The 27874-nt window shown below is 38.4% G+C and overlaps 1 protein-coding gene across 1 annotated transcript in view; it reads left to right on the plus strand.

Annotated features, from left to right (window-relative positions):
• The window catches only part of LOC124157015 (conserved oligomeric Golgi complex subunit 2), a 113570-nt gene that overhangs the window by 12855 nt on the left and 72841 nt on the right, over positions 1 to 27874 (plus strand). The window contains exons 4-5 of the mRNA XM_046531480.1: positions 2799 to 3118; positions 21770 to 21893. Coding sequence (XP_046387436.1) covers positions 2799 to 3118; positions 21770 to 21893 — 444 coding nt within the window. The remainder of the gene's footprint in view (positions 1 to 2798; positions 3119 to 21769; positions 21894 to 27874) is intronic.

A 27874-nucleotide genomic window follows, 5' to 3' on the forward strand; every position in this document is an offset into this window, starting at 1 on the left:
GCAAAAAATAGGAATGCGGGTAGAAAAATCAAGAGTCAACAAGAAAAATCATAAACCTAGAAGAGTAATTGAAAGAGGTCAATTGCTTTGAAAATGGAGAGTGTCAAAGCGATATTCCATGTAAGTTTAAACTCACGATGCCTCTTTCTGAATAAAGACAAAGTTAAACATCAGTGACCTCAGCCGCACCAACTTCAACCAAGCGGTCAACCCATACGGAAAGTTCATTGTGAATCTGTACAAAAAGACGAGGATGGTAATCGCTCCGAGACATTCAGTGAAAGCTCTGGTTGGTTCCAGAATTTTAAACGGCAGGCAGGTATTTTCAGTGTGGCGATATCAGGTGAATCTGCAAGTGTTGATAGTGCAGTCGCTGTAACATTTTCTGATGAACTCCAAGCTGTGATTGAAAGTGGCTCCTTTCCCCCCTCAACTAGTTTTTAGTGTTGACAAGAGGATATTTTTTGAAAAAGAATGCTATCTTTTTCATTCATTGTCAGGGAAGGAAAAATGGGTCAGGCATTTAAAGACTGTGTCACGTAGCTGCTAATGCCTCAGTGGACTTTAAATTTAAGCCAGTAATGATTTATCATTCACAAACTCCGCAAGCAATGAAATGGTATTCTAATTAGCACTAGCCTGTTATTTGAATGAGCAACAAAAGGGCATGGGTGACACAATAATTGTTTTTAGGCTGGTTTGAAAAATCGTTAACTGCCGGCAATGCATTACGAACCCCTCGGATGACAGATGTTAGGCATGAATAAAAGTCTTTGAATGTGTGTCTATTATCTTTAAAGATATTTTAAACTCTAAACATTTATATAAATATGGTATTCTAAACCTGTTTATGGGAATACAGTGGAACTTGGTTGGTACGATCCTCCTTAGTACGTTTTCCTCTTTAGTACGGCGATCTCTCTCAGTCCTGGTACCATCCGACAAATACAGGTAAAAGTATTTGGTTAGTACGTTTGAAAAAATTGCACTTTCCTGGTTAGTACGCTCAATTGCTTGCCGTGACGCAACCCGCAATTCGTTCTCTAGTATCTTCTAAAGGGTCGTAAACCTCCGAATTCATGATTTAATTATTATTATTAGCCATTGACATACTTGCATTCATTCCACATCTCTTTCTTCAACCCTGATTTATCCAAATGCATTTCTCATTTCTTGTGACGTGATGAATAATAAAATGCGGCCATTTATCAGGAATGTCTGACTAACTAAACTGCAGCCCATGAGAAGCCCCGATTTTCCCCACCCAGCGCTCCTCACCTTCTTTTGCCCCTGGAGAGCCCACTGCGCACAAATTTCGCGAGTGGGCTATTGTTGCTATTGCACGAGTTATCATGATGAAGAAATGATTCTTATCCAATTCCCACTTTATCTAAAGAAGTATGTTATATTCTCCGAGTAAGCTTTGAGAAAGAAGAAATGACTTAGCTTTTCTTTTCCTCTTTCTATAAATATATATAGGATAAATCACGGGAGATGGACGCCGTTTTCATGTAATTGTCCTCGGGAAATCAATGAAACATTGTGATTTTTATTCACATGGTATTGTTTTTCAATGTAGCGCTCATTTTCTTGATTTTGAAGGTGAAAAGGTTTCAGGAAGACGATTCTACGAGAACTACCGATACTAATTGTAATTATGACGACTTTTCCACAGATTGCAATTACCCCGACTGCTATTATTTGTTTTCCTCGTAAGCACGTTTTCCTGGTTAGTACGTTCATTTTTTGTGGTCCCTTCAGAAATGTACTAAACAAGTTCTACTGTATATATGGTTTAGACGATATTCTATACCCAACACTTATGCTACCGGGAATGCATCCCTATCTTCCCAATGTTAAAACGCTCTCATATACCGTATAAGCGTGTGTAAGAGGCGCACACGTGTAAGAGGCGCACCCCTATTTTGAGCATCGATGCTATAGAGAAAAAAATTTTGCAGCATTTATTTATCCTATATTGCGGTGTCGCAGACGTATATCTGGAATTTCGACAGTTATCGAAATTTCCTCTTTCAATACTAATTGAAAGAGGAAATTTTGATACAAAATACGAAGTAAAATTTTCACTGGGCCATTCACAAAAAATATTCATAAAAGCAAATCTAAGCTCGTTTGCATTCCAACTTTGCTATAATGTATTTTTAAATGACCCACTTAAACTTTGCCTACACGTATACCATAAAGTTTTTTTTTGCCAATTATAAATAAGGAAGAATAACTTTCCATAGTTAAATAAAAATGTGTTTCATTAACAAATTCGTCTATGTAGCGTAATTATAAACAATTTTTTGGCATGGAATGATCTTGCCTGGGGCAAAGTAATGTGTGTTATTTTAAACCACTTTGCAGTGTCATGCTGTGTACAACAGACTCATGCAGTCAGTGAAAGTGCTAAAAATTCATCAGATGAGTCTGTAGTTATTGATGCAGTAAACTCTTGATTATAAAAAGCAGGATATTAAGAAATTTTCAATAATATGAAATGGAATCCCAGCGAAAAGCCTGTGGAAAATATGACATGATTGGTCAACAATCCCAAGATTGGTTTCATGCAGCTTTTCATTCCTCTCTCCTATCCGCTAGCCAAATTATCTATTCAAAGCGAATGAATATCTATTCAAAAAGTCTTAGGTAAGCAAGCAGGGGGTGGGGCGAGTGTTACACATATTTTTGCTTACATTGGCAGAGCAGGGGGTTAAAAAAATGTGTTCATGTGTGATATGCTCCTTAATGCCCATGTGTACTAATGTGTGTGCCATTTGTTTGTCTGTGCATAGCACGCTTCGTGTGCACAGGGCCGCCTGATGCAGCTGCTGGAAGGCATGTTGCTGGATGCTGTGATTGCGCTGCAGGGGGAGAAGGGAGGGGTTTGGACGAGTGGAGTGGCGTTGCGCATCCTGCGCCTCTATGCGTCGTTGGGTGAGGCAAGCATTGCCGAGGAATTGGTGGGCAGGCACGTAGTGGCACCTGCCCTTGATTCCATCGTAAAGGATGCATCTTCATCTGGCCTTCGCCTCAGCGACGTCTATCACTCTGCATTGGCTGTGTTGTCGGGGAAGCTTGGCCGGCTGTTGACTTTGACATCATGTGAAAATAGGTGAATAAAAGCTGTGGGATGGATGGCTTTTTTGGTTGCACTGAGATGGGAAGAGATGAATAATAATGATGGTGCTAAAATGTAAATTAGTACTCACTGTGGGCATGTACGGCATGATAAGTTGTTTTGTCAATAAGTAATACTTTTACATTCAATTGGTTTGAATAAGACAGTAGATATATAAAAATAGTATGTCATATATCCAGCACACTCGAAGAGCATTAATTTTATCAAATTGATGTTATGAAAATTTTTACTTAAGAGCAGTCTTTTAATAGTACTTTCTATTTAGATAGCAGTTTCAACATTTTTCTCATAATGTAGAGGCGCATTGTATGGACCGAGGGATTGTCCCTATAAGGGTGCTATCCTTTTATGCATTTGTTTATTCTGCGATTATTGACATGAATTTAATGCTTAACTCTGATATTTTGGCAAGTGATATCAGGTTGTTTCTGCGGTTCTGGTTTCTGCGGTTAGTAAACTCTCGATTATACGAAGTAGCAGGACCTGAAAATTGGCATTTTGTAATATTGAGTTTTGTAATTTTGAACCTTTTTAATTACAGCAGACTTGCGATTATCCGACTGTGGTATATCCATGTTGCGGATTATCCATGTTTTATTTTCACGTTCGCTCAATATTTTCCGCCATCATTATAAAAAATTAAAATCAAACACAAAATCATCGGAATTACTGCATTAATGCTAGGATATACTGGGCTTTTTATTTATGTTGGATTCCCCTTTGTAAAACGGAAGCAATTGCGCTCTAGCTGCATTCACGGGAGCAGTTTCCTACACTGTCAGGCACCACTAGCACTGGTTTTGAAACATTCGTGCAAACAACTTTTCTGTATCCGTAATCAAACAGCTACGGAAGTGTGGTTTTTTAAACCAGGCCTTACATGGCCTGGTTAACAGGCCTTACAGGCATTGTTAATGCAAGAACAACCATGTTATCGCTGCTAAAAAGATCGTGAACTGGCAAACAAAGCTCTCAATGAGTCCGGGAAGTACTCTAAAATAGCAGAATAACTGCATAAATAGTAATGTATTGTTTTTTTACATAAATTATGAACATTAGAAGACATTAAAGTGAAAGTTTGGGTTATCCGTGTTTTCCGATTATTCGTGCCGTCTTCTCTCCCCTTCATCATTATTAGCCCATTGGCATAGTCGGGAGTGTACTGTAGTTGCAAAAAAATGTTTGCTTTTGTTCCTACCGCCCCTTTTTGGTGGTCTTTTTTTTTTAAAAGTATGTGGTGATTATTTATGCTAGAACTAAAAAAAAATGCTTTCTGATATTGATTTTGTTCTGTGAAATATCGTTAAGAGACCCTAAACTTCCCATTCTTTAAAGTTAACCCTGCTGCAGACTATTAGACGAATTCACCCATTGCACCGACGTGTTATTCTTTTTTCTTTTGTTTTAATACTTGGATCCTTTCCATTTGAGTTTTCGTGCACATTCTGCTACGCACGTTGGCCGCGTTGGTCATGTCATATAAGTGGCACGCAAGTAGCTGTGACCGACAGCATGCTATGAGCAGCCTAAAGAAAGGCTCATTCGTCATTCATAATGACCGAAATATCTGTCGTAATACTGAGCGTACAATGTGGAAGGAAATTTTTGACCTCGCTAAATCCGATTTATTTTAGATGTAAAAGTAGGCCATTTGGTGGTACAAAGACTATCACTAGGTAAAATGTGATTCTCGTTAAATGCCGTACTTGCTAAATTGGGCTTCCACTGTATGATACCTCTCGGTATTTTTAAGTACAAGCCAGATTACTCAGACAATGTATCTCGGAGTACTTCATATCAGGGTGAAAATGGACCCCTATGAAAAATTTGAAACAGGTTTATACAATTTTTTCATAGGGGGAGTGACTGAGAAGGTAGGCTTCGCCTTGTGTTCTGGCACTGGGAGTCGGGGAAGTCGTGAAGAATTTAGGAACAGTGAGAATGCCTCCATAGGACTTATGCGGTTGGTGAGGGTGAGTAAAACTGGCCCCTACCAGGCACAGAAGGCATAGGCAATGCACGAACTTCAAGCTCAGCAAAAAACAGTGTTGCTCGTGCTGGTCTTGGGGACCGACTTTTGAAAGTGATTGTACTATAAGTACATAAAAATTATTACGTTTCCTTTTGAAGGTGTATAGATATGAAGTTATATCGATGAGTGTTATTTCCTACTATAGTGTAAACTGTACCTGTCCCAAGTTTTCAGCGTAGTACTAGATTGGTACTATGAGATTTCAGTTAACTTTTAGTCTCCATGCCAACGATTGTTTTCATTTTATTTAATATTTTAAATTCTCGTGTCACAGTTTTTTGTAGCCAAACTCCTCCGAAACGGCTGGACCGATTCTTATGAAATTTTGAGTGTATGTTCAGTCATCATCATCATCATCATTAGGGATGGGTCGATTCCAAATGTCGATTCTCGATTCCACCGATTCTCGAGCACGGAATCGGAATCGAGAATCGATCGCCTAAAGTCGATTCCGATTCCATCGATTCCAGGAAGATAAATGTTTTGAGCATAGGCTATAAGTTTGGGACATAAAGGCTGCCACACACCTAAACGGCCGCGGTGTCAGCCTTGCCCGCGCGGAGGATACGCCCGGCACGGGGGTGCTGTGATGAACATACCTAAGAGGCCTCGGAAACATGAAAATGTCGGCAAGAGCGACAAACCGACGAACCCTGAAATGGCGCGTGTTCATGAGCAACTCTCAGAGAAAAAAAATTGGAAACCACGGGGTCGTGAAGCAATGCATGCGTTTTCCGTTCTTTTATTAACACCTGGTCACGGCAAATCAAATTATTGCGATTATGAATCACATTCGGAGAATTCATCTGGACCACCAATTTTAAAGTACAATAGATCGAAATATATTTTTTTTATTTTCGAATGATGTTTGAAGTCTGGTGATAATAAAAACGTGCATAGAGCGAGTTTTCCTGTGAAAAAAAGTTTCTTATAAATACGCGCGGGTTTTTTATATAACTGTTTAGACTAACACGCGACTGCGTCAATAATAAAAAATTTAGACACATTCGCGTTTGCATAGCCCAGTTTCATCAATGCAACACTTGAGAAAGTTGATACTTGCTTGGCATAAGCCGCCGCGGCCTCCGGGCGGACTCGACAGGTTGCGTTCGGCCGCCACCGCGCACCCGCCAGGCTGCTCTGGTGTGTATGGACGCAATGAACGCTACATTATTGTTTAGCCACCGCGGCCAAACGAGAATGTAGCCACCGCGGCTGTTATTTTTAGGGATGGTCGGATTGAATACCTCGGACCCAAATATACACGGATATTGCCCTTCATCGGATCCAAAGTCGTGGAAGACATCGGATCTGGATCCGAAATTTTAAATAATAGCTTCAGTGAATGGGACGCCCCATCAGGGTGGAAAGAGTTCCGATTCTCTCTTCGAATGCGCCGTCGCATGCGATTCTTGTCCTACTCATGAACCGTTTTGTTTGAAACAGGGACCTGGAGCAGCAGTGGAGCGGAGCGAATTTTAATTGTTGCTCCGGGGTGCTCCACTCCGCTCCGGCCGGAGCGGAGCGGAGTAGGTCGGAGCAATGTCGGAGCGGAGCACTCGGGTGGAGGGCATGTCGGAGCTCCTCGGAGCGGAGCGAATTGCTATGATGCTGCTCCGCTCCGGTATTAATTTTGTGTTAACTTTGTTCCATAAATTCTATTGCCACCTGGAAGTGCGTATTTTCCAAATAGAATTAACCATAGTTAATTATTAATAGAAATACCCATAATAAAACTTATTAATAAATTTAAATATAATGAAGGGTTACCCGCACGTGATGGCACAGCGATATTTAATAGCAATTCCCTTCTTGACATTTTTATTTAGAATACATCATTTTATAAAGAAATATCGGATTCTTAGCATAATGATACCCTTGTAAAAGTTGACTAATATTCATCAATATGTCCATAGCCAAATCAACCATTATAACGAAAATTTAATTGGAAACCAAAATTAAGTGATGCACTACTTTCCGCTATGTTTCAAATTTTAAGCATACGTTTAAGAATACGTAGGTAAAACCTTTCAACATGTTATATAATGTCTTCACAGCAATTACGCCAACTGCGATTTTTATCTTTCACGTGTAAAATGTACATTCTTTCCTGGCCGCAACAATAATTCACAATGATTATTATTTATGCGGGTTTAAATGGCATTGGAGAAACATAATAAACTAATAAAATAATTTAATTTTGTGAACATGATTTTTATCGTTGATTATTACATGTTTTACATACTATTCTTAGCTATCAATAAAATTCAGAGATGATAGATGGAATATTTGACAATACTGCCATATACCTGGCCTTAACTAACTCGCCTTGTAGGGTATAAATAGATATTTTATCTTGATTTTGTTGATGTTTTTCACACTTATGAGCAAGAAAAAGAGCGTACTCCGAAGTTATGCGCTCGTGAATCCAAACTTTATTTTATTGTGATCCTCTCTGTTGAGTAAAAAATCAACAACTTATGGTTACCAAGGCCGTTTCATGCCATAATTTTTACGATATTTTCATGAATAAAAGTCGTCTGCAATTATGAAATTATGCTATTATTTTTCTATAGTTATAAATATCAATTTTCCATCATTTTACAATCTAAAGATTATAATTAAAATTAATTAAAGATTTATTACAAAGGTATTGAAAATTTGTGTTTCCCTTGTATTTTGCCTTTTTATTACAACTGAATTGCGAATCATCTGTATACAAGAAGTTTAAATACAACTGTTATGCAATTGTATCACAAAAATCGGTACCATTTGTAAATGTACAAAAGATATACCATTTGTAAATAAATGCTTGCATTGTTTGGGAAAGAAAGACTACATTTCAAAATAGGTGTTATCGCGGAATTCAGTTTAACAGACAGACATTGCTCAGAAGAACCTCTAATTACAAAGCATGTTATTCGGAAAAAAATTATGGGCTTTGGTTAAAATATATATTACTTTTAAATCCAAGTACATATGTATTGTAAAATTTCATTAGAAATGCTATTTCCACCCAACGAAGGGCCACATCGTTAACATTTTAAACGTACTACGTTATGGCATCGTAAAAAAAAACGATATCCCAGAATTTTGAAAATATTAGCCTACAGCATTTTTATTTTTTAATATCGCCCGACAAAGAATTTTATAATGCGATAGTAAAATTAATAAATTATTAAAATGGCGACACAAAGCCTGTCAAATTATAAAACAACATTGATTGCGATTATCGACTATCGTATTGTATTAATCCTTAAGATAATCACTATAATTGTTTATTATTCAAAAGTATCTAATGCAAGGTATTTAAATAGAACACATATTGGACTGCCCAATTTGAAAAGTATTATTTACGTAATGAAAAGTAAAGAAAACTTTTTAATTCCGCATAAATATTTAATTTACGACCTAGGTTTCGACGTGGCACGTCATCGTCTGGTACAAATGCACAGAAGACAGAATAAACAGCCGCACACAATTTTTTTTTTAAATCTTTACTTTTCATCGTGTCAAGAAGGTTCCATTAAGTCACGCCTAAAACAAATACTTTTTTTTACATAATACTATTTGTAAATTTAAATGTATTGGTATTAAATAATACCGCAAATCACGTAGAATGTGGATTAATAACTCAACATAAAAATAGCCGCAGGGAATATCCGATGCGTTGCACGGCTGCAGAAGCGTGCATACGTTCACTTCCCGCCAAGAAGCGAAGCATTGACGTTTGTGTTCTGCTCTGCTATGCTCCGGCTCCATTGTCGGAGCGGAGCAGTTCCATTCCTGCTGGAGTGGAGTTCTCGCAAGAAATGCTCCGCTCCGGAGTGGAGCACCTAGGTCCCATTGTTGTCGCTCCGCTCCGGAGCGGAGCAGTAGGAATTGAACTGCTCCGCTCCGACAATGGAGCCGGAGTATAGCGGAGCGGAGGAGCGCTCCAGGTCCCTGGTTTGAAAGCTCTCGCAGAGGTTACGAGTAGAACTTCAGCCGTGGCCAGGATTTTCAGCCAGAAAATAAAAAAGGCAAAATACGACTGGCACATTGTGTGACTCTTCCCAAGAGATTGAACAATCATCGGGGGAATCTCACAATCTCTTGTCAGCGCCGTAGGATAATAACCACGTCAAAAGTAACTACGTCGCGGATTTCAGAAAACCACCCTCGGCCGTCCATCAGCCCGTGCCTCTATTGTTGTTTTTTTCTTATCCAAAATCAAACGGATCATATATCATTGTCTTCTAAGAAAAATATCAAATCACACGAAAACAATTGAAGCGTGTTTCATCCCTATCTCGTCTCACCAACTGACCTTTTTTGGCCTACCTGCTTCAATTCTCCGTTTCTAGACGAAAAATGCTAGGAGAGTGACTTCTGGGCCCGAAGATATCTTGATAGCTTCGACAATAAGATGACATGCACGAGATTTAAAAAAGAATTAGACCAAACGAGACGCATTCCTGACGATATTTCTGTTAATTTTTCAGCTCTAATTGAATGCCACTCAGTTTTCTATCTACAATTCTACAATTAGACTTTACTGATATGCAACATTGTCCAAACAGCACAATTTTCAAAGAAAAAAGCGCAGCATTAACCCCTCAAACAATTAGAGACGGATTGGAAATGCCAACTACATATATCACGTAGCGTACCCGACTTTGCTTTGAAGGCAACGACGTCACTGAAGCAAAATCTGACTCCAAACCGAACCGTGTGTGTGCACTGTGGCGTAAATTATCGCGAAGATGTGCTAAATCCACCTCACCATACTGAAGCATTTTCGGGTGAAACACAAGTTGGTATGCGATGAGAAAGTAAAATTCGAGAGAAACGTGCGTGAGGAAAATTTGAATTCAGTCGATGGCAGGGGGGTAGCCAGGAATTTTGCTAAGGGGGGGTTCAAAACCCGGGGGGACAATTTTTAAACAACAGGGTACAAAAGAGAGGGTTTCAAACTAATTATAACACCCTTCATAATAGAAAAAAATTCATTTTTCAAAGATACATTTTTCTTTCATTTTTCATCTTTGTAAATTCATGATTTTTAAACATATTGTTTCCTTTTATGAAGGAATGTAACTGTGTTTTTATATTTTGGGGGGTCCTTTCGCTACGCCACTGGTCAGTGGTTCATCCTAAGATTTTCCTATTTTCATTGCCAAACCCAAGCGTAACAGTTTAGGCCCTGAGTATGTAAAGATGTTTTTAAAAAACAACTGGAAAGTCCATAAAATAATTTTTAATTTATAAAAATATTAAAATGTGTATGAAAATCTAAAACTCATTCCATTGATTGTATGTACCCAGAATAAACTTGAATAATGACTTCGTTTGATGATAGGAATTTGAAAATGCCTTTGGATTCGAAAATATCCTATTCAAAAGATTTGGCTCCAAAAATCCTGGATCCGTCCATCCCTAGTTATTTCATTCCATTCAATTCTTAAATTTTAATGATAGCAATGCTACAGATAAATTAAAATCGCACCTGTTAGAAGGAGTAAGAATCGATGGAATCGGAATCGAGAATCGGGAATCGATTTGAAGGAATCGGAATTGGAATCGGAATCGAAAAAAAGTGGAATCGACTCATCCCTAATCATCATCATTGGTCAACGATCCAAGGATTGGTTTGACGCAGCTCTCCACTCTATTCTCCTATCTGCTAATCTTTTCACACCTAGGTATTTCTTCTCTTTCACATCTCTCTTTACTTGTTCCATATATTTTGTCCGAGGTCTTCCTTTTCCATTCTTGCCTTCCACTTGCCCTTCAACGATTTTCTTCATCAGGCCATCATGTCTCAAGATGTGGCCTATAAGGTTGTTCCGTCTTCTTATTAAGGTTTTCATAAGGCTTCTCTTCTCTCCTACTCTTCTTAGGACTTCCTCGTTACTAACTCGGTCGATCCATTTGATTTTCATTATTCTTCTGTAGCACCACATTTCGAAGGCCTCTATCCTTGCTTTCTCCGCTGCTGTCATTGTCCATGCCTCAGCTCCGTATAAGAGCATACTCCAGATGTAGGATCTAAATTGTTTCTTTACTTCCACATTTAAGTTTCCCGCTGTAAGCAGGTCTCTCTTTTGGTGGAATGCTCTCTTCGCCTGGGCTATTCTGCTGATAATTTCTTTCTTACTTCTCCCGTCACTAATTATCTTGCTTCCCAAATAACAGAATTCATCCACCTCTATCAGTTTTTGCTTCCCTATTTTAATGTTAGTCTTGACTTCTTCTCTTCTACTGCATACTAAGATCTTGGTTTTCTTCGTGCTTATTTTCAGTTGATATCTACCCATTACCCTACCCATATTAACCAGAATATTTTTCAAATCCGTCTCTGTTTCTGCTGTAACGGCTATGTTATCAGCAAATCTTAGCATGCTAATTTTTTCTCCATGGATATTCACTCCCAATGCCTTTTCTTTGATTTCATTAATGGCTTTCTCAATGTAAACGTTGAAAATTACGGGTGACAATGTACAGCCTTGTCGCACTCCTTTCCTAATTCTTGCTTCTTCACAGCTGGGCCCTGATTTTATCACCGCTACTTGGTTTTTGTATAAACTGTGGATGATTCTTCTGTCATTATAAAGAAACCCAATTTCCTTTAGGATTCCAAGCATTGTGCTCCAATCCACGTTGTCAAATGCTTTCTCTAAGTCCACAAACGCAACAAACGTTGGCTTGTTCTTTTCCATTCTCTTCTCTATGAGCAGTCTTAGGGCCAATATTGCTTCCCTTGTGCATTTGTTTTTTCTGAATCCAAATTGGTCCTCATCCAAGTACTCTTCTGCTTTTCCTTCTATTCTTCTATAGATGATCCTTGTCAGTATCTTCGAAGCATGTGTAGTAAGGCTAATGGTCCTAAAATCTTCGCAGTTCTCCCCTCTTTTATTCTTAGGAATATGGATTATAATGTTCCTCTCAAAGTCCTTTGGTATCTCACCTGTCGTATACATTTCACTAATGATTTTGTATAGCTGGTTCAACGTCTTCTCTCCTGAATTTTTAATTAGTTCTGCAGGAATGTCATCAATGCCAGACGCTTTATTTATCCTGAGGTCTCTTACAGCCGCATCAAATTCCGATCTTAAAATTGGGGCTCCCATGTCATCGGCATCCACTTCCCTCTCATTTTCGATAGCATTCGTTCTTAGGCTGCTTCCTTTGTACAAATCTTCCAGATATTCCTTCCATCTCTTACCTTTTACTTTGTTTTCAATCATTAGTTCTCCGTTTTTGTCCCTAAGGGTATTACATTTTATGCCTCTTTCCTGAAAGTGGTTCCTCACTATCCTATAGGCGGCCTCTACTTTTCCATGCTTAAGATTGTTTTGCAAGTCTTCACAAATACTTTTCATCCACCTTTCTCTAGCCTTCCGCACTTTACAACATATTTCGTTCCTTATTCTCTTGTAACGATTCTGTCCTTCCTCTGTATGCTCAGTAGGTTTGGGAATAGGATAAAAACTGTTTTTTATTCTTCATCAGGGCCCATGTGGCCCTGGATTGGGCCCTGAATCATTTCCTTAAGAAACACATGTAAAGATTGTTATTAATGCCTGCAGACCTTTCTTCTTTGATAATGGTCACATGAGATGTATACCGTTTGATAGAAGAACAAATACAAATTCTTTTTCTTGCATTGGAATTTCGTTAGCCACGTATTTTATGGTGAATTTTGAAGAAAAAAATCATATAAATGCTGAAATTTTAATGTTTTTGGCTTACTGTCCCCTTGATGACGGTCAGTAGTGTTAATGTTGTTTGACATCTGTTTGGCATGCGATTAGTCATTAAAAAATTAATGAAAAACGTAGTCGAAGACAGCATTTTGAATGTCAAGTTTCAAGGAAAAGATGTATTGCTACCATGAATTCATATTACTCTAACAGATGTGCCAAGGGAATTCAATCAGGTTCAATTTCTAATTAGATTGGCATTGTCAATGGCAATCAGTGGGTCTCAAGGCCAAACGATGTCTGTTTGTGGCTTACAAGGAGTGTCACTAAAGTGGGTCTCACATTTCAATCACACTTTGTAGTGTCGTGGTCCATGTGGAGCTGTCCACGAATCACCCCCCTTATGGAGTCATATATAACCAATCGTTTGAACAAAAAATGCAGTTAAACACTTACAGGTTCGGTATATTCCCTTAAAAATATGCAATTATAAACTGGGAGCAGTATCCCGGTGGTAATGATATTTGCCTCCTACCTGGAGGTCCTAGGTTTGATTCTTGGTCGTGGCACTTTTTTTTCATAGTTTTTTCTACCTTTCATTTATTAAAAGCCTGCTTTTCATTATTATTTCCATGATTTTCAATGAAAATTTTATTTTTCTGCGTGGAAATCTTTTTCTGCAATGCAGAAGCATCAGATGTTTTCCCATTTTTTCACACGGGAGCCTGGTTTCATTTACATAATTTTCGTGTGACAAAACGAAGCGTTTTCACAATACACATTTTTGGATAGTCTAAATTTTAATTATATGACTGTAACCGAAATATAATTACTCGAAGAGGCATGAATATATTCCACTACTCTCGGTTGCACGACTCTTATTAGCGAAGAACTCCCTACATTGGAAGAGGAAAACCTCAAAACTTGTGAACGATTCAAAAGACATCATCTAGCACTTTTGTGCTCTTTCTGCTGCGATAAAGTATGGATGCAAGTGTTAAAAGGCATATAAATATTTTTAGAAAAGAACCGTTGAAATTCATAGAAGACCAGTCGAGGTGTCTATTCCGGAGTTCGGGATTGTCATCCATTTTTTCAGCGAACGGTTGCTCAAGTGTTAACAATCCATCTGTAAGTAGAGGTTCATCCAAGAGGCAGCTTGATGCTAAATTATACTTTTACCCCTCCCCTAAAGAGAATTAGCGTTTCTTATACGTAAAATATATTGCTTCGCAGTCATCATTTTCCTCTTCAAATCTGTGTAGTGCTGAAATTTCAACTATTAAAGTAATCCAATTCCAAAAATCATTCTTGGATTGTAAGAATATAAGTCCATATTGCAACATAAATGGAAACCAAGTGCACGTTTAACGGAAAAATGCGTATTATTTTTTTTTAATAACATAATTGAAAAAATCCCAAGGTCCTGTGTGAAAAAATCCCAAGAATCGAACCTAGGACCTTCGGGTAGGAGTCATATACCGTAACTATCAGGCTAACCCTCCCATTTACAATTTGAATATATTTCTAAAGGAATACAATGAACCTGTAAATGTTGAACAGCATTTTTTAATTTAAACTATTGGTAGAGGCAAAGATTATCGGTGAATAAAAACTGTGAATTTCGTCATAAAAATCTGTCAATTTCGGTTTAAAATTTCGTCATAAAACTGCAATTTCGTCATAAAAAAATACAGTTTCATCATAAAAATTCACTCGTCACAAATATTGTTTTTTATCCCAAGAACAATAATCACCAATAAAAATGCTTATTGGCATCTTAAATATATTTTTAATGGTAAAAACCATGACAAAGAAGGGTCAAAGCAAATGCTAAAGGAATAAGTTAAGCATTTGTTACATACACATCATAAACACTTTTTGCTATGTATGTATGTATTTCAACCGCATACCGCTTGACAAATGCGGGATTTATATATATGGGGAATATTTTTGATTGGTCTAAATTTCATTGTCTCATTGGCCTGCATGATGTAAAAAACTTATAGTTTTTACTTAACAAATTGATAACAAAAGTCTTTAAGGTCTTACACAAAAAATATAATATCAACACATGCAATTACTTATGTGTTTGTCAATTATCTATATTTTTTTAATATGCCCTCTGAGATTATTCACACTCTGGAATTTAAAATTGGCTGAATCCTTATTTTACTAGAATTGAGATCCATTGGTCAAACTTGACTTTAACCCTTTGAGTGCGGATGGCATAGCATTGATGCCCAGCGTAGGTCCTGCCAACGGGCGGGTGGCATCACATTGATGCCACGCCGGCCTGTGTCCTTCAATCGCTCCCAACGCTCCTCTGCTCTATTCTATCTACTCAAATGATGGTTTCCAGCACACAAAATGGATTAGGCTACCTGCATATGCCTTCCGTTTTTGAAAAATAGTTTATATTTTTTGAGTAAATTTTTTTTACATTTATGGAGTAATTTTTTATTTGTAAGATTTTTCGCCATTACAAAAAATTTAAATGTGATATTTTCTTTACTTTTCTGAATATTTGTACTAAGTGTTGCCACATTTGAAGGTTATTATTTTCGTTTTAGACCTATTAAAATTTTTCAAACGATATTTCCTTTCATCTCATTGGCGAAAAATATTTTCGTATTTCAAATTACGGTCACTATACCTACACACGCTAAACACAGTTGAATAATTTGTTGCTGTTTTTATTAATGTTTAACCTTAATATTTACAAAATGACGTTATAACTCCTAACATTCTTCCATAATATATTTGCCACTCATTTTCTGAACGATCCTTTCAATAGGGATCTGATTATATTGGCTACGGAGGAAGAAATAGAGTTTTCGACTTTTTCTCATTTATTTCGCATGAGTTTGTTAAAGTTACTAGGTGGGAATAATTACGACCAACAATTCGTTATTCACGGGAAATAATGAAGGTTCTAAGGAAACTTTTATATTTTTTCCATTTTGAATGAGAAATTAGAATTGGGGAAATCCTCGGGGAAAAAATGATCGAATTTCGGGGCTCAAATAAAAAAGTCGTTTTCCGTCACCGCGGAATAGACTACAAGTCGCTCTGTGTCGCCTGTTATCTCTATTTTTAGAAGTATTTTTGCATTCTTATTAGATTAGTACAGTCCCTCCTTCGGACATCTTTCGATTGCGTGCATTTTCACTCCTCTATAGAGATTTTTTTTCTAATATTACCGTATGGCCTTTTTCCATTGGACATTTTGGTATTTTACATATATTTAGTCACTTACGTGGAATATAGGAGACATCTTCATTTTTAACTTTATTCCTATTTTCAAACCCCAAAGACCGTTTATGTATCAGCCTTTGGTCAACTAGGCTTAGAATATCTCCTCGCAATAAAACTACCTCTGGTACAGTTTACTCAAGTGTATGCATGGAACATTGTATTGGGTCTTCTCCGCGAAGGTTTTTTTAACTTTGAAGCAATTTACATATTTTACTTCGACCAAATAGAGCTATTATAATCAGAAAAGAAAGTCGGCAAAATTTCTATGCGCGTTTTATCTGGAATATTCACGTTTAGATATTTCTTGTACGTCGGTTCTAAACTTTAACGCTTACATCTCTTTCTGACTGCAAAAGAGCAACCTCATCAGTCTTGTGCATTTTGTAAGTGTAATGTATTTTATTGTAGTATATTTTATAGGTGTTAACTGAGGTTTACGTTGAGGATGCAAGTATGTGGAGCTGGAGGAAATATTGTCGTCTGAAAGGCTTTGGTCCATATTGCCAATGCCTCTCAACATGCAGTTCTTCAAGGATAACCGAGCATAGGAATCTTACTCGTGGGGTATGGGAGACATTTTTCGTCCGATATACCTAATGTATGATTTGTATGAAGTATTGTAAGATGGCCATCCATTCCAGATTATTGGAAAAGGCAGGAAAATATCTTCGATTTTTCCCTCCTTCACAGCACTTTTTCCCGAGACCGATTTCAACTAATTTTCCGTTGCATGGAGTTTTGGCAGGAACCCTGGAGTAGATGATCCGATACCAAGAGACCCCTTGCATAAAATTCGACCCCTTTTGAAATTATTCACTCAAAGAATGAAAGAAATTTATTACACTTTTAAAGAACTCTGCTTCATTAGTGCATGCTGCTTTGGCGTCACAAACGCGGCATAACATTATATATGCTTTCTGAGCCTAATGTCCTCGTGCAAGATGATATAATTTACACTGGGGCGAAGGATCCTGATGTTGGAGGCAGGGGACATGCAGACAAAGTCGTGCAAAAATTAATCGATAGATTTCTCCTCAGTGGGCACATTATACAGTCGCGTAGCCACGATTTTGAAATGGGGGGTTTTTGCCGGAGGTTTGAGGGCCCTTCTGGAGGGTGCGGGGGCCATTTACTCGTTTTTGGCACCTCAACGGGAGTTGTTACCCATAACCCCCCCTCCCGTGGCTACTCTACTGAGTTTATACATGGAAAATTATAATCATCATAAAAATTATAATAATCTATTCAAATATCTATTGAGTTACTCAAAAAGACACACCACTGAAACTCTAAGGACAAACAGAAGAAATAATCCTCCTCACGTCCTTAGAACGACTAAAGTGGTGAATCAGTATAAATCTGATGGTGTATGATGTGCAGATGTTCCAGGGCTGTGTTTGAACCCTTTTTTCAAAGAATTTCACAATTATTAGTTAATATTTTCAGCATTAACGCAAACGAAAATGGCAAAAAGATAAAATAACTTTCATATGTTTGCATCCAAATCTAAGTTACTAGTAAATTTCAAAATTTAGATGTGAAAATTAAAATTCGAAAACTTTTATTTACCCAAAATTTGATGCATGGATAGTGGATGACATCTGAAAAATTATTTATCTTATTTTATAATTCAATTTCGCCATCATTTCAGAAATTATTTCAAGCTTCTTAGTTGCTATGTAAAAATATGTTGTCCGTCGTTTCTAATGTTTGTGTAACGGGTTGCATTAATATCCGGCGCATTTATCACATGGGTGCGGATGGCATCACTGTGATGCCATGAACAAATTGTTTAATAAATTGTCAAATTAACATAAAAATCCCTTTTCTATTGAAATTGTTTTCATATTTTCGAAAAACAAAGTGAATGCAGTGAAAAAAAATTCTCCGCCAATGTGAAACAACTCTGAGAAAATGTTACGCAATGAAAGGGTTAATTATACATTTTTGGAAGTTTAGTGGTTCTTTTATTTATATTTCCATTCATGGAAAATCCTCTTCCTGCATCTACATTTGCCACAGGTATTCACAGGGTTTTCACAAAATTCTCTACAAAATGGGGAAAAATCATTTTAAAGGGCAAGAATTAGTGGAAGTACTGAAAATTCTTTTCCTTCTTCCTGAACTGATCTAACAGAATCCTTCAAAGCAGAATAGCCAAAAAGTTCTTGAGTTTCTGTTAATGATTATATGAGGACATAAGCAACAATTGTGTCTAAGTCCTTCACATCAGTTGTCAATATACACCTTGAGTTAAATAATCTTCCCATGGCTGTAATAATGCTCCTCCCTGGGTCACTATACAAGGAATGACAACTTGATATTAGTCTTTATCCTATTTGCTTCAGGACCTCACACATGGAAAGTTTCACAGATTTTTTGAGACTATTAAGCGAAGATTCATTTTCTTTTCCAAACTGTGCATTGCTGACTGGGGTAAAGGAATTCTATAAATTAAGGTTGATTCGGTTCTTAAATTTTTTCGGCTCTCGGTACCGTTCTGGTTCTCCCCCATCAGTTCTCGATACTCGGTTCCAAGGATGAACTCTATTTAAATTTGCCATTAATTCAGGTAATTAAACAACCACAAGAAGTGAATGAAAATAATTTCACGAAAAATGTTAATTAACAAGAAAGGTCTGTTAAAAAAACTCAAGATCGCCTCCATAATTTTATTTACCAAGTAAAAAAGTTAAATAACACATTGTTAAGAATGCATGATCGACCAACATGTCTCATTATGTACATCAGGCAGCCACTGGTTCTTTCTCCAGGTTTTTTTTGTAACTTCTAAGTGAGATTAAAATACATTCTGTGATGTAACTAGCTTAAATTGTTACTTAAATTGACAACTGATTTGCATGCTTCACTCTCGCAGTTCTTATAACCTCAACAATAAACTGCTCAACACGCCGGTACAGCGACAACATTCATAAACTAAGCGGCCATGAATTAACGTAAAATTGTAATGCGGGGTTGCATTCTGCAGGATAACCACACTTCTCGACGGCTTGCATAGGTTTATCAACTTACGAATAGGCTCTCGAAACGCATCTTGCTCGTATATCGCAGAATTGCTGTATATACACATGAATCAATCTTAACACCACTCTCAGACGAAACGATTTCCCGCTGGTGCCGTTCACGGCACAGCACACGGCGCTGCAGAAAGTCGTTTCGTCTGAAAGCCGCCCGAATTTCACGTGAACGGCGGCCGGTGAAAAGTCGTTTCGTCTGAAAGCGGCCTCAATGTAGCATAGCCTATATTTCACGCCGTAGACGGAGCATCGCCGGGCCGGATTGAAATGGGCGCCTTGCCGTCAACGCGACGGTGTGATTCGACTCGTTTGAAGACATCCATAGATCTATAGTATGTTGAAAGAACGTCACCGTGCCGTGGCCGGCTGCAGGCGAAAAGTCAGCTTGTTGGAAAGCGGCCTACGTGGCAGCGACTACAGAATGTTACAATTTTGGCGAGAGCGACAAATTGACGACCCCTTAAATGCGCGTGCTAGGGAGCAACTCTCAAAAGAAGAAAGACATTGACGCCATGCAATCGGAAAGTAATATATGCGTGTTCAAAACTTTTTTTTTTACTTTTTGGCCTTGAATACGCTGCGAACCATTTCGGATTTGGGTGCCAAATTCAAATCCTCGCAACAGTTCCGAGCCGGTTCCAAAGCACCGACTTTATGCGCTCGGTTTTTGATACCGGTTTTTTAAGAAAACTTAAAGTAACGGGGTATTTTTTACCGGCAACGGTGGAAAATATCGCGCCAAATTCGCAGAAAAATTTCGTGGAACTAAGTGAATTTCGCGCAACCTTGAAAATTTCGCGTTATATTTTGCGGTTCGCGAAAATTCGGTGCCCCTAACTATTGGCTATATAACTCCATAAGGGGGGTGATTCGTGGACAGCTCCCGATGGACTACAACACCACAAAGTTTGATTGAAATCTGAGAGACACTTTTGTGACACTCCCCACTTTGTTAGATTTGGACACACCGTTTTTTTTCACACAGAAAATTATATGTGGCATGTTCTCGCATGGGTGAACCATCCAGTTTGTTTGTGTTGGCTAAAGATAGACTCACTTAAGATATCATACACTCTGCACATTGCACTGAGAGACTGATAATGTTTCTTTTTTTATTGTCATAAATTGTGATAGAGATGTAATTTGAAATTTATTGGTTAAGATAATGAAATCAACGGATGATGTTGTCAGATGTGAGAGGAGTTGCACTATTGATCCTGATGCTATGCATATGTAAACTGTGCTCCAAGCATATTTCGTGCAGGCCTTCAAAATCAGCATCAACCACTACTGTTTTCAATAAACTGTTCAGTGTACAGTACTGTACAGAAAAAGTGTACAGTTCAGTACTGCAGGCAATATTTCTGCCAAAAAAGAATAAATAGGCTAATAATGTTGAATTTTTAGAATCAAAAAACCTCGAGATAGAACCAGTGGCTACTTGATGTAACATGACGCATTGGTTCATCGAGCATTCTTTGACAACATGGTATTGAAACTTTTTACTTGGCAAGTAAAATTACGGAGGCGATCTTAAGTTTTTTCATAGAGCTTTCCTGCTAATTTACATCTTTAGTGAAATTATTTTCATTCACTTCTTGTGGTTGTTCATTTGAATTTGCCATTAATTCAGATAATAAGAAATCATCCTTGGAACTGAGTACGAGAACAGAGAACCGATTGGGGATAACCGAACCGGTACCTAGAACCGAAAAAATTTAAGAACCGACTCATCCTTTATTTAAACCTTTCTTCGATATTACGCCGTGACAACATTGAGAGGCAGAAGTCATCAGTGAAATCCGAATTTTGATACTCCAGTCATATCCATTCGAATCATCAAAGTAATCTCAGCCCCTTTATCTATCCGTAATACGGTTTTTAATCAAGTGGGAACTAGGAATTGTGACGTAAATCCATAAGTTCACACATTGCATGCACTTTTTGATTAAAATTGACTTTAAACAAATACATATTTATCTCGATTTCCAATAAGTTTTTGTTAAAAGTTATCACATTGGCTTCTCAGTTTTCATTTACTACAGTTAATTCATGGTGGACATTGAATATCTATCAATCTTTATCAATGAGAACAATATAATAGATCTTAGGTCCAAAATGATAATTGCTCATTACTTATCTACGTTCAAACGCTATTACATATATGGGAATGAAGGATCCTTGGATACAATCCTACAATCCTTGGATAAGGACTAAAATATGGACAATCGGCTTTTTTTACAAGTTCATCTATCATTTGTTTAATATTACTCTCCATTACGTGAATCATTCGATTCAAAACGATCTCTTAACGCTTTTATTATCGTGGTCACTAAGGCAATGTAAAGTATTGTTAAGGGCAAAATAGCATACTCTTCGTCTATTCATTCCATTTAAACGACACTGTGTCTTTTTCCGTAATTAAACCACTTATGGACTCCAAATAACTTGTCACCACCATGTCTTTACCCTCCACTCGAACCTTGCTTGATGAATTCAAGCACTAAAATACTTGTTATTTTATAAATGAGCTTAATTTTTGTGTAGCTCAGAGTGGATTGAGTGCTTGTAATGTGTATCTGCTCTCATGCATTGCTGTCTGTTTTGCCAGGGATAGCTTGACGGTGGAGGGGTTTGATTTCCTCGCCAACAGCTTTTGGCCACAGTTTGTGCACATGCTTCAACTCCACCTGCCCAACGTGTCTGCACCCGGAAATCCAAATGTCTTCCACCAGGTGAGCTCCTCCATAACTCCTCCATTGTGTGGGTGCTAACTTAGCCGCTAGGTGATTTACCCATTTACCATTTACATAAAGTTGTTAATTACTTTAGTCGCCAAGTATGTTCGTTCAATTTAAAGTAAGAAAATACAGACTATTAAAAATTTAGCAATTAATGTGCCCAGCATTTGACATTCTTTTAATAATAACATAAGAATACAATGAGATTCATTCAGTGTGGCTAGAATCAGACTAAAGATAAATTATTTATGCATAGTTACAATTTTGAATAAATCTTTAATTTTCTTCTCTAAGTATGGAACTCAAGGCAATGGTTTGCAACTCAGCCAGTATAGAGTTCCTCAGTCTGCAAAGCTTGTAAGTGGGACTAATAAATTCAGCATGCCAGCAGGAATGCAATGAACGAATGACTCTGTGGAAATGTAGTTTGACTTCAAGTAGTGAACACATTCCCTGCCATGGACTTTTAGACGAATTCACCCATTGCACCAAAGTGTTATGCTTTTTTTTCCTTTCTCTTTAATACTTGGATCCTTTCCATTTGAGTTTTTGTATGTGTTCGTCGTATGTAGGCCGTATCGGTCTCATCATATACGCGACACCAAAGTAGCTGTGACCCACGAGGCATGTGCTATGCGAGGGCAGAAATGTGCCTCTTTCTATGGTCATGATGACCAAACGGTGTAAGGATGAAGTACGCGTTTCGCTCATTTTGACCAATGGGGCAGTGAATGTATTAATTGTCTTACCTTCAAAAATTCCTCTGATTCGTCAGTACCGATGAAGCCATGGCATAAGTATTTCAACCAGAGGAATTCAGGAGCAGCAGCTGCAGCAAGTGCTACATACTGTGATTCTGTGGATGATGAAGCTACACTAGTCTGTTTCTTTGTGAATCGACTGACAGTGTTTCTAGAAAATATTAGAATATAGCCTGAGATAGGTCTTGAGTCTTCCTTTTTGTTCCAATTTGAGTCAGCATAAGCATGAAGAACATCTTCATTCCTCTTCCTATAACACAGCTTCAGTTCAATGGTTTATTTAAAACTCTTTTTAAAAAGGTCTTGGGTCCTGTTGAAGGATAATTTTGATTTTTTATCAAAAAGTTGATAACAACAGTCAAATCTAGCCTCGCTCCTGTCATTGTGTGCATTAGGCAACCAATTAGCACGTGTAAGAGAGGCGCAAAAAATTAGCAGCATTTTTTTTACAGTAAAACTTCGATTTTACACACTTTGATTTTACATCAAGTCTCGTTTTTACGCAGCGACACTCAAGTCTGGCCAGAAAGCATAGGGAATTGCAATGGTGAAACTTCGATTTTACATCTTTTCTTGATTTTACGCAGTTTTTCGATTTTGCGCAGCATAACCTCAGCCCCAAAGAGGCCGCTAATCTTGATTTAACGTACTTGTCTTTCGACTTGTTTTGAAAATCCCGACTGGAGCAATGTGAAGTTAGGTTATTTATTCGTCTCAATGAGTTGCAAAAATGAATACAGGAACAGTTGAAATGACGTCGAGCTGTTGAGCGAGTAACTAAAAATATCTCGAATCTAATTATTGCTTCCCTCTGCGCCCTCCCAGTAATATTTCAGTATCCTTTATGAACGTGAATATTGCTCTTAGTTCAAATTTGCCGTTGAAGGAAACCTAAAACCTATCGAAACCTAAAACATACGGCAATCGCCGTGTATGCGTTACTACTTTTGATGAAGACAGATGATCGCCGGAGATATTAACATTATCACCTTTCGTTTATTATTCGACTTATTGATCGAAGCTGTTTATAACATAATTACTGTAATTACAGTAGATGGTCATTAATCCGGAATTATGAAATACGGAATATCTATCCCTAACGGAAGGTTTTCTAGAAATTTGCCAACGCTATGTTTTCCGTCGCCCCAGCGAAATATAACGGCGAAATGAGTCATTAAAAATCCTCCCGTGCCAAAATTTTGGCTTCCAAGGCGATCCAAAAAAGAAAGTCGTACTTCTAGTATGGACGTAAGTCAATGGTGATTCAACACGATGGTAAAAGCAGCATGCGTAGTCTCATTCCGCGGGCTAACCCCACATCTGCGGGACGAATGGAGGCGAGGGAAAGTTAATTGCGCGGCCCGTTTATCAGACCTGACTCAAAATGTATCTCATTGTCAGTGGGTTTAAATGAAACATGGTTGAAACTTGAGTAGCTATTAGCTTAACTCCGCTAGGTGGCTAGCGTTTATTTTTAACGGAACGGGAGTTAATGCCATGGAAGAAGAATGTTAACCCTGTTAATGCCTCGGAGAATAACTCGCGTCGTCAATCGTCATGTAATCGTTGAAGTCAAATTCAAGACGTGAGCGATAAGGCAGTCCCTTTAAACTCAGGAATGGCTAAGCACCATTAAATCGAAATACAAAAAGTGTCTGGTGTTGTTATCAGATATGGGGAAGCAAAATATTACGTGAAGATGAGTAACACAACTTGTGAGTCGAAGGTCCCGGCGCTGAATTCGCGGAAGAATGACGCCAGAGAAGCTATACCCGGTAGATTCTATCTACTAATGCTAAAATTTCATGGGAAAATGCTTTTTTAATGCGTAAAAATTATAAAGGAAAACTGTGCCGGACTATTAATCATTTTTTTATTCATCACTGGCGGTATGACGGTAGTTGCGCGGTTATTTAAATAGTTCGCTTAAAAAAAGTGATCTAAACACCGGAAAAATCTGAATTTCCGAATATCCCGGGTCCTTAGTGCTCCATATTATCTATGGTATGCTATTTGGAAGGAGGTAACCGACAGCTGGGGTCATTAGTGCCATGAAGTAAGGGTTGTGGGTTGGCATTAGCTAATTGTAATGATAGGCTCCAAAGGGACCAGGACTCAACGTCCCATCTGATGGACAGAGTGGTGTACTGGAATTGCCCTCCACAATACAGTCGAGTAGGGATAGGGCCATATATTATAAGTTTCTGCTACTGCTAGGACTTGAACCCAGGCCCACAGGGTGTAAAGCCTTTGTGATGTACAGTAAAACCTCTCTTAAACGAAACTCAAGGGACCGAAATTTTGCCGTTTTGTTGATCGGGAGTTCGTTCCCCGGAGGTGATACGCACGTTGCATCGTCCTAGGGGCTCGGAAATTGAAGCAAGTCTGCATGCGTTATCTTCATTCTACCTTCGCATACTTCAAAGCAGTGCTGATGTCTTCAGCTGAAATGCAAATCGCGGGCAATAGACCACATTTAGGAAGCCTCAGTTCGTATTATTCAATCACTTCGCGTGCTTTTTCATCGGTTTTCAAAAATGTATGCAACGTAGCGGTGAGCGCGAGGCCATCCCTTTATTCTCAATATTTGAAATAGAGTACATGTATTCGTGAAGTTTACAATGAAAAATTAAGAATTCAATAGATTTGACCATTACTAATATAAAGTTAAGGTAACAGCGCCAATTATAGCGGATAACGAAATTTGAGTCTATTCAAGTGAACTCATCAAACGACCCTTCAATATTCATGTCTTTTGAGAGACTCTGCCAGGACTCACGGATTTCGTCATCACTCTCCATCGCGTGGTCGCAGTTGACTTCGATCCGGATTGACAACTCCCGATAAGAAAACAGCTTGAAAGGCCTCATGCATGAGTTCTCGAAGTAAAATTAGTCATGATGATGATGCCAATTTTTGCAAAATAACTAAATATGATGACAGGTGCGACACGCTTCCAAACTTTGCAAAGCCGCTGCATTACCTGCAAAATGGTCCTCTTCAATTTTGCCGATCCCTTACATCCATTTGACGAATGAAAAATTCCACTAAAATCCGACAGTAATGCCGCTTTGCCGCAGAAATGACCCCTCGGTCGAGAGGTCGCAACTTAGCTGGTGCAGTTGTGGGGAAGAAAATAACGCGCACATTTCTTATTGTTAGTCCTATGTTGGGGCCCGTGTAGCGATCGAGGAAGAAATCTACTTTCCCCATGAGTGCATCAACTCCCGCCAACCACCGCTGAATTAATCCCACTGTCATTCACGGATTTTTGCTGCTACCACAGGGGCGAGGCATCACTCTCACCAGTGGCCCAGTCTAATCATGGTATGTTTAGACTGTGCCAGTGGCGTAGCCAGGGGTGAGGTCCGGGAGGTACAAAATATTCATTTGAAAAATGAATTTTTTTCTATTATGAAAAGTGTTAAAATTTGTTTAATACTCTCTACTTAGTAGTACAAAGTTAGTACCCTGTTTTTCAAAAATTCCCCCCCATGTTTTGGACCCCCCAAACGAAATTCCTGGATACACCCCTGACTCTATCATTCTTAAAACAGCGGGGTTTCACGTACTTCCCCACTAAAAACGGAGGTAACTTCTCCGAGCCATCACTATTGGTGCTTACTCAGGGAAAAATTTCTGCTGTGTAAGTCATTTGGAACTGTCATCTATTTGCTTTGTTCCACTGATTTGTATGTGCTTTCGAACTGCTGTGGAATTGAAACACATTACACAGCAGTTTATGATGTCATAGCGTCCTACCATGTCATCAACTCATTTGTAACACATTTTGAACTGCTTTGGATTTCCATTGGAAACTGCTATGGAACTAATTTTCAACCTTTGGAACTCATTTGGATTTAAATTTGGAACTCGTTTGTACCACTCGTTCATCCGTTTTGAAACTGATTTGTACCAGTTGGACACCCATGTGGAACTCATTTGTACACCATGCCACCTGCTTTGTAGCAGTTCAAGATAGCGTATTCAATTTTCTTGAAGTTTATTTTAGTATGTTTCGGAAATTTATGCAAGATGAATATTGCGAATTGAAGTGCGGCAGTGCCATCATATCGCAATAGCTCCATTGCTTTCCAAAGCATTAGTCATAAGCGAAGGACCTTCAAGCTCGACAAGCTTAACACAAGGTTCATATTTTCATATTGCGGAGTGAGGGGTAAGTCACTTTGGTGGTCAAGAAAGTCCTTATCGAGAGCTTAATTCCGATCTTACGTGGTTGATGTGGATCATTCAGTGTCCATTTTTGAGTGAAATGCCTTCGTTTCTGGATATTTTTTCTTGAAAACCGGCCTTTTTAATTACACCCATGTCTCGTATAGCGCAATTTCGATTAGCGCAATTTCGATATAGCGCAAATTCGTTCCTCGGGGAAACATTGCAACGCAGTGTAGCCTAATCAAAAATCTTAAACGCTCTCGTGATAAAACGTGAACTTGCGCTAAGTACACACGAAATTTCCATCAATTTACGCATACTAATATTATTTCTTGCCTCAAATCTTCTTTTTTGTTTATATATTAATCGAAATTCATTGCTGCGCAATTGCCAAAAGTATTACTCGTCATTGGGTCTAGATAGCCGGCCTACCGAAGATTTATCTCGTCTCCTTAACAGAATGATAATAAATAATTTAGATCGTTAATTAAGCGTGGGGCTAGTGGAAATGAGTTTTTTTTCAGCAATACGGTTTGAGACGTATTTTTGCCGTCGTAGGTTACCGGGCGATTGACTTCCAGGTAGAGAGTCTACGCTAAAGCCTTCAAGGTCATCGGTATTCACGGGGGAGAAATGGAGCGGTGACCGAGTTGCGCATGAATAGCATCAACACATAAAAGGGTCCGCTATAGAGTCTTAAACACAATGGCTTCGTTCCCTCCCCGCAGTCTTAGGCCTTCTGCGTCTCAGGAATACAGTTCAGCAGAAGAAGGTGATTTAGATAGAGCCATACAGAGTAAAAACCAAGAGAATATGGCAAAAAATAGGAATGCAGGTAGAAAAATCAAGAATTTATCAAGAAAAACCATAAACCTAGAAGAGGACTTGAGAGAGGTCAATTGCTTTGAAAATGGAGAGCGTCAAAGCGATATTGCGCGGAAGTTTGAACTCACGATGCCTTATTCGGAATAAAGACGAAGCTAAAACATCAGTGACCTCAGCCGCACCAACTTCAACCAAGCGGTCTACACATACGGA

Source organism: Ischnura elegans, chromosome 4, assembly GCF_921293095.1.
Source record: "Ischnura elegans chromosome 4, ioIscEleg1.1, whole genome shotgun sequence".
NCBI lineage: Eukaryota > Metazoa > Arthropoda > Insecta > Odonata > Coenagrionidae > Ischnura > Ischnura elegans.